Source organism: Chinchilla lanigera, unplaced genomic scaffold, assembly GCF_000276665.1.
Source record: "Chinchilla lanigera isolate Chin_1 unplaced genomic scaffold, ChiLan1.0 scaffold00002, whole genome shotgun sequence".
NCBI lineage: Eukaryota > Metazoa > Chordata > Mammalia > Rodentia > Chinchillidae > Chinchilla > Chinchilla lanigera.
The window spans coordinates 50110895-50119304 of NW_004955403.1; the positions used below are offsets into that span (position 1 = coordinate 50110895).

Below are 8410 nucleotides of genomic sequence, written 5' to 3' on the forward strand. Positions count from 1 at the left end.
AAAAAAAAAAAAAAAAAAAAAAAAGGCAGCAAGATAGGACAAACTCCTCAATGTGATGAAGGAAAGCATCACCACCCCTGCTTGTGGATGATATGTCACACAACACACTATATTTTCCCATAAAATTGGAGCAAGGCAGTAAAGCCTGCCTTCACTCCCTAGCTTGTGCATTAAAGAAACAACAGCAAAGAGGAACCAAAAAGATGAGAAAAGATGAGCTGAGACTGCTTTTGTCATCTGTTGCTATGACTGATTACATAGAAAATCCTAAGGAATGTACAGAAACACCCCTAAAAGCAATAAGTACCTTTTGAAAGAGAGCAGAAACAATGAGCATATAAAAATTGGTTGTACCACTATATAAAAGGAACAGTAAGTAGAAACAACAATATTATCACAATGTAAAATGTTAGAAATAAATTTAACAAAAGAAGTATGAGATCTTTACCTTGGAGACTAAAACAAACATGCAGATAGATGTTAAACACCAAAATTAGTGGGCAAATAGGACATGTCACCAACTGGAAGGCTCGTGATTGCTAAGATGTCAATTCTCATCAAACTAACTGTGTATTTTATAATATATAATGTAAATGTGTACTTTACATATGTGCTTTATTAATAACAAATCATATCCTAATACAACTCTATAACTAAAGCCTATAGACTAGAAATACAAGTGAAAGTAGCACACAACTGTTCAGAAATTAACAATTTGATTCTAAAATACACGCAAAAATTCTTACAAGAGTCAAATAACTTTCAATAAACAGCAAGGAAAAAGGAAGGCTTAGTCTATTTGCCTGACACTGAATTTACTGAATTGCTTTATAGTACAAATTTAGTCTATAGTTCTGTTGACCAAGACAATGTGGAGTTGGTAAAGGTTAGATGCCCAAATATATCAACAGAATGGAATAGAATGTTTAGAAATATGTGTATTAAAACATAGTTAAGGATTTTTCAGTAAGATGGTGAGGAAGGAAAATCAATTCAAAGCATTGCACTGAAGTGAAATGGATATTTACATAAGCTCAAATGAACCTCAAAACCCTAACATAGTTAACAGTCGATATGAAATGGATTATAAATTAAAGGTAGAGGCTAAAATTGTAAATCTTCTAGCAGAAAACACGACCTTCATGACCTTAGGATAAACAACAATTTCCTGGAGAAGACATAAAAATAAATATCAATGCAATAAAACACAATTTAGATTTCGTCAAAGCACTACAGGTACCGTGTTTTTTAGAAAAAATTCCATTGACTAGAAATGGCACTTGAATTCTTTTCATCTGTAGTATCAACTACCAAGGGAGAAGTTTCTCAAAAAACAAGGCTTAGGAATACTATGTAGCCATTAGAAGAGTTGATTTTTGTACTTATGCTATCAAGTATCTCCTTCATCTAAAATCTTTTTAATTATAAAAGCATTGAATAGTTTCAATTTTTATTGTAGGAGTCATAATAACATGCAGAAATGTCTTTCCCAAGTTCCTGGTGATTGTCTTCTAATTAATCTCTGATGTTTTTCTCTTCTAGAAAAGAATTATATTGAAAGTCCTTACCATACCAAGCCTAAAAAATGGCCATTTTTCTTGATCATTCCTTTTTTCATTATTTTATCTGTACTGATTGCTATGCTGGCAAAAGTCTATTACCAAAGAAAAAAATGGAAAAGTGAAGACTATATAAGTGATGAGTATGTTGATTTCATATTTGTTTTATTACTTTTATAATTGTTGGTATAATAACTTATTGATAGCATCATGACAGATATAAATAGTAATAATTCAGATTTAACTTTTTAATATGGTAATTTAGCACTTAACTTGTTAATAATTAATATAATGAATAATCAGCAGAAACCAACTATTTTAATCTGACAAAAACTCGGAGCTGGGTGTGGTGGCACATGCTTATAATCCCAGCACTCTGGGAGGATGAGGCAGGAGGATTTAAAGTTTGAGCCAGGATGGGTAACTTAGCAATTTAGGGAGACCCTGTTTAAAAATGGAAACAGTCCAGGCATGGTGGCACAAGCCTGTAATCCCAGCAATCTGGAGGCTGAGGAAGGCGGATCACAGCAATTTCAAGGCCAGCCTGGCCTACTCAGTTCAAGGCTGGTCTGAATTACACAGCAAGACTCAAAAGAAAAAAAAAAAAACAATCCCCCCAAAAAACACCAAAAAAATGAATTACCTGAAAGTATGCTGTAAGAATAAAAATATGATGGGGATATAGCTCAGAGGCACAGTGCCTGCCTGTCAAGTGTGAGGTCATGAGTTCAATCCCCAGTTCTAAAAGGAAAAGAATAAAAATTAAAATATTAAAATTTGTATAATGCTCAAGGAAATTTCTATAAAATAATTTCTGTCTTTGAACGTTATACTTACGCCTCTTATATTACTTAAAAATGAATTTGAATTGCACTAAATGAAGTAATAAGGCAATGTACATGGACCATATTTCATGGATACATGTTGAGAAGTGAATGTAAAATTGTGGAAATATTATGAAGCATATAAAATTGTTAATAATTTTAAATATACTTTGTTAATACTGAAATATGTTAACTTTTTACATTGGATAACTTTATAGTGGAGAAATTAATATCAAATACCTGAGAGGGGAAATAAGGTTGTAAATATAAAAATAAACAGGGCTAAAAATGAAGTATAGAAGAAAGCTGAAAGACATTTCACCAGTAACAATTTGAACATGAAAATGACCTAGATCTCAGCTATTCCCCTTCTAGGTATCTTCCTGAAAGAGTTAAATACATCCTATTACAGGGACACATGCTCACCCATGTCAGTAGACGCACAACCCATAATAGCTAAGTCTTGGAAGTGGCCTATCTGTCTATTAACAGATGAATGGATGATGAAAATATGGTATATATATTCAGTAGAATACTACTTTGCCTTAATTAAAGATAAACTTGACTCTTTTATAGGGAAATGGATGCAACTTGAGACCATAATGTTAAATGAAATAAATCAGACAACACAAGCTTAAATCCCACATGGTTGTTCTTACATGAAAGATGTAAAGTATAAATACATTAACTAGCCAAATAAAAGATAATAGGAAACAGAAAGATCTTCTGCAAAAGGGAAGGAGACTTAAGAGATGGAAGGGGCAAGGAAAGGGATGTAAAAAGAATTGAGACGTGCCGTGAGCATCGACCAGCTCCCCACCATGCATGTGATCATCACATACTAATAAAAAGAAAGGAACTGATGAAAGAAAGGAACTGATGAGGAACTGATGAAAATGTTTGAAGGAGCAGGCATCACTGGTCCTCATCCCACAGCTTGAGTACCAGGGGAGGGGTACTCTCTGTGCAGCAGATTTCCAAGGACTGGCCACACCCAGCTCACAGGGGGAGGGCAGGTGCTGTTTCAGTACGGACAAAATGGTACAGGGCTTTGGAGAAAATATACTTTAAAATGATTATTTTTATTTTTAAAAATACAGGGATCTTGAAAGTGAGAGTGAACCCAAAGCCTCCAAAGGCTCCAAAGTCTCTGTCCAGCAGACTGGATAGCAAGGACTCTGTGATGCCCCAGTGAGTGTCAAGTACTCCAAGGTGTGAACGTGGGGAGGGGGTGTTATGAAAACAGACTCATGTATTCGGTAGGGATGGACATATCAAAATGTTGGTTAAAGGTAAATAACGTGCTTAAAGTCTATTTCACACTAAGGGTACTCATGTGATCTTTGCATCTAATGTCATCAATTTGCTTGGCCCCACTGGTAACTTTTTCCCCTTTCTTCAGTCTTTCAGAGCAATTGTCTTCAGTGGATCAAAAAAATGGAAAAGAAAAAACAGGCACTACATTATTTCCCGGAAGTCAAACCTATATGTGTGATTTCTAGTGCACCAGAAATTATAGATATTTTCATGTACATGTAATATATACATATACACATATATGATTCCAAAGACAATTTATTTATAAGAAAGGCCCAATTATGAGTTTTATATTACATTTTTCTCATTTTAAAAGTTATTTCACACTGTGTTAGCCAGAAGTCAGCAATTCTGTTAGTTAGTAGGCATGCTATAGAAGAAGTTATAATAAAGATAATGCCATGATTAAAGGCTACTGTGATATTTTAAATTCCAAAGAATAGGTTTTTAATGCTATAATCTGATGGTTTAATAATGTTCCAAAAGTCTGGGGAAAAAACTCTCACCTATTTATTTCACTTATGAGTACAATCTCCAGTTGCATCCATTTACCTATAAAATCGCAAGTTTATCCTTCTTTATGGCTGAAAAGTACTCCATTGTATAAAAAGACCATATTATTTTTTATCCATTTTTCAGTTGATGGCATTTGAGTTGTTTCCAAGACTGGACTATTACAAGTTAGTGTGAGAAGCTGAACAAGTAAATAAGATGCAAAATGTACAGTAGATATTATGAATTGGGAAAAAACTGTTCAAAAGAAAAGAGAAACTCTGATGAGGGAAAGGAGAAAGGAAGGAAAAGAAAAGAAAACTAAACACAAGATAGTTAAGATAGTTATACAGGCTGGGGATGTAGCTCAGTGGTAGAGGGCTTGCCTTGCACACCACCCTGAGTTCAATCCCCCGGTACCACACATCAAAAAGATAGTTTTACAGCTAGTTTCTCTTAGTTCATTGAAAAGAAAGGTTTGTACCAAGATTGTTTGGACAATATTTCATGCCTCTGTCTTATAATCTGAGTAACTGCTATGAAGATAACAATACACAATGTATTAATTATTGTTACTATCCTATTATCTTGTCTTGAAAGCTTGTTTTTTTCTCTTTTAAAAAATTTCTCGGGGCTGGGGATTTAGCTCAGCAGCAAAAGCGCCTGCCTGGCAAGCACAAGGTCATGAGTTCAGTTCCCGGTACCGGAGAAAAAAAAAAAAAAAAAAAAAAAAAAAAATTTCTCACCTATATGCTGTTTTCAGAAAACACAATTCCAAGTATATCAAGACTGTAAGTAAAGAGTGGAAAAATATATACAGTACCACAGGAATTTTATACAAGAAAAGTTGATACACTTTAACATTGAAAGTATTTATACAGATTTAACAAAAGAATATATCATAATGCAGAGGGCCAGTCTAACAGGAAGGTATATGTCTTAGTTACTCTTTCATTGCTGACGGAAAATACCCAGTACCCAAAGTTAAGAGAGGAAAGGTTTATTTAGCTCATGGTTTATAAAAGTTTCAGCTCATAGTCAACTGGTTCCAAGGCAGGGTGGTGTGGCAGACAGGATCACAGAGGAGAAACAGTTCATGGCAAAGCAGGGCAGGCAAAAGGCAGCAAACAACAAGCAAGGGCCCAACTAAAAGTAGTAACTAGCAGCAAGCCTCTTTTTATCCCTTATATCATATCCCTAATGGCAGGTAGCACTCACACCTTTAATCCTAGCACCCTTAATCCTAGCATTGCACCATGAATGAATCGCACATGCTAGATCCACCCACCCCTGAAAAAAATCCCATCTGTGACCACTTGAGGCTTTGGGGAGGACATCTAGACACAAACCATGACGTTCTGCCCTTGGCCCTTGAAAGACTCATGTGCATCTCTTTATGCCAAACACATTTAGTCTATCTGTAGGAGTTGCCAAAGTTTTAACAGTTTTAGCATTTCTAAAGACTCTTAAGCCCAAAAGCTCCTCTGCAATTTAAAGCAAACTCTTAGCTGCAAGCCCTGGGCAAAGGACAAGAAAGTTAAACACTTCTAATGTTTTCTCTAATAGCATGCTTTGGTGTCGTGTATTTTATTTCTAGTATAATTTTTACAGGTTTTTGCTTTGTTCATCTTACTGTATCTTAAAGAAAAATTTATGCATCTTACAAAAAACACTGTGTAGTTAAAGTGGGTTATTTTAGGGTACTATCAACTTTTATTATTAGAAAGCAACAAAAACATCTATATTTTAATGCCACTCCTTATACAATTTAAATTTTTGATGTCATTATTTACATTTTTATACTGTTCATCCTTTATCAAATTATCAGTTGTTACTTATATTTTGTCATTACTTTTCCTTCCAAAGATATAAATTAACTTACATGCCTTCAATGTTCAGAAGATTCTGAATTTGACTAATTGTTTTGCTAGATATAGTAATCTTGGTTAGTAGTTCTTTACTTCAGTGCTTTAAATATATCATCCTATGCACTTCTAGCCTGCTGTGTTTCAGCTAGGAAATCTCCTGAAATATTGACGTTTTGTTAAAATTTGATGTTTCTTATCTTTTGCTACTTTCAGTATTCTTTCTTGGTTTTGGATTTTTAATAATTTGATTGATGTACCTTGAGGAATTCCTCTTTGGGTTGAATTTGGTGACCTCTGAGCATCTCGTACTTGGATATTGTCATATTTTCCCTCTATTTGCAACTGTTAAATATACTTTCTCTATTTGCAACATTCTCTTAAATATACTTTCTAGGCCTTTGCAGCCTTGACCCTCACAAGATTATTAAGGAGCTTAAAGAGCTTTAGTTAACATGGGTTCTATTCCTGGATATTTATCATATAGAAATTAAAATTTTAAAATATTTATTAATTCATTAAAAATAATAATGCACCTATGTAAATATAAATAGCACATTGTTTTTTAAAACTATATTTTCTTTTTAAAATTCCATGAGAAGACTGGCATTGTTTCACCTTTTTCAAATCCTTCTCATGTCCACCTCAATAGAGACAGTTGAAGTCTGGTATCTGCTTCTGTGTTTAAGCTGATATGATACCATATTTTATGCAGCTTCTAGAAAACTCTGCCGCACACTTGGGAGAGCATGAGAGTAGAAAAGATAAATGCTAACGCTGCTATAAAAAATGGGGTTTTTGACACGGGTGAGCCTATCCAGCCCCTGCCCCACCAGTGTGGGAGCCAGGCGGAGCCCAGACAACTTCAGGGGCCTTGGAAGCCACTCCCCGCCCCCACACCACAGCCTCAGGGGAGCCAAGCTGAACCTCAGACAGTGACTGCGCCCTCACCCTTCCCCCACTGGCATGGGAAAAGGGCTGGGTCCCTGTCAGTGTCTGGAGCCTTGGTGACCACAGCCCACCCACTACTACACACTGTGGAAACAGGGCTGAAACCCGGACAGCTTTGGGAACCCCCGAATGGGAGCCAAGCTGAGCTCCAGACAGCTGTGGGAGCATTGGGGATCTCACCCCGCCCACACACACCATTGAGAGAGCCACACTGAGCACCAGGGACCTTTGAGTCCTTGCCCCACCACTCAGCATCATCCTGGGAGTGAGGCTGAGCTCCAGGGAACCTCTGGATCTCTAAAAATGAAAAACAAAGGAGCCAAATGCAATCAAAGACCTTCATCCCACCTACAACAAGTCCAGGAGATATCAACACAGAAGAGTTCAGAAGTCATACACCTGAAATTTCTGAAATGATAGCAGCTAAGGTAAAGAAACAACTCCATCAGGCCATGGAAGACATCAGATCAGAAATAATCTCTGAGGTAAAAAAAGAAATGACAACAATAATGGAAGAATTGCTTAGCACATCTATGAAGACATAGAAAAGAAAGTACAGGAGCACAGAAAATTAATGGAAACCTTGAATGAATAATATAGGAAAGAACTAGAATGCATGAAACAGATTCAAACAGATATCCAGGAAATTAAAACTTCCATTGAAAGCTGGCAAAACTGCTTGAACAAAGCTGAAGATAGACTTTCAGACCTTGAAGACAGCCTTTTCACTAACAAATGTGAAAGGAAGTAAATCTTAAAAACAACAATGAACCAGGAAATAACAATTCAACAACTGCAAGATGAAGCAAAGAAAACCAATGTCAGATTAATAGGTATCAATGAAACAGCAGGTGTCAGCACAAATAACATAAAAAGAATACTTGCAGAAGTAATAGCACAGAATTTCCCAAGCATGAAAAAAGAATCGGACATACAGGTAAGTGAAGCATATACAACTCCAATTAGCCATAACCAAAATAAATCTACACCCAGACATGTAGTAATCAAGATCCCAGAAATTCAACAAAAGAACAGAATATTAAAAGCTGTTAGAGAAAAGAAACATCACCTATAAAGGAAAGCCTATCAGAATCATGGCAAATTTCTCAAAGAACACCATCAAGTCAAGAAGAGCTTGGAGTGAAGTACTTCAGGTCCTGAAAAAAAAATTCCAACCCAGATTGATGTACCCTGCAAAACTATCCTTCAAAGTTAATGGAGAAATAAAATATTTCCACAATAAAGAACAACTGAAGAACTTCATGAGCACCAAACCAACCCTACAAAGAGTACTAAAAGATATTCTAGAAAGAGATAAAAAAAGACTACAACTTCAAGAACAACAACAGAAAGGAACCACCAAGCAAAGCAAGCAATTAAACAGAGGGAAAAAAGAGGAACC

The 8410-nt window shown here is 35.7% G+C and overlaps 1 protein-coding gene across 2 annotated transcripts in view; it reads left to right on the plus strand.

Annotated features, from left to right (window-relative positions):
- Adam2 (ADAM metallopeptidase domain 2) overlaps positions 1 to 4110 on the plus strand; it is a 68743-nt gene extending 64633 nt beyond the window's left edge. For both annotated transcript variants that reach the window (XM_013514227.1, XM_005373747.2), the window contains exons 19-21: positions 1543 to 1702; positions 3484 to 3574; positions 3786 to 4110. In XM_013514227.1, coding sequence (XP_013369681.1) covers positions 1543 to 1702; positions 3484 to 3553 — 230 coding nt within the window. In that variant the 3' untranslated portion in view covers positions 3554 to 3574; positions 3786 to 4110. The remainder of the gene's footprint in view (positions 1 to 1542; positions 1703 to 3483; positions 3575 to 3785) is intronic.
- Positions 4111 to 8410: the final 4300 nt, after the last annotated feature.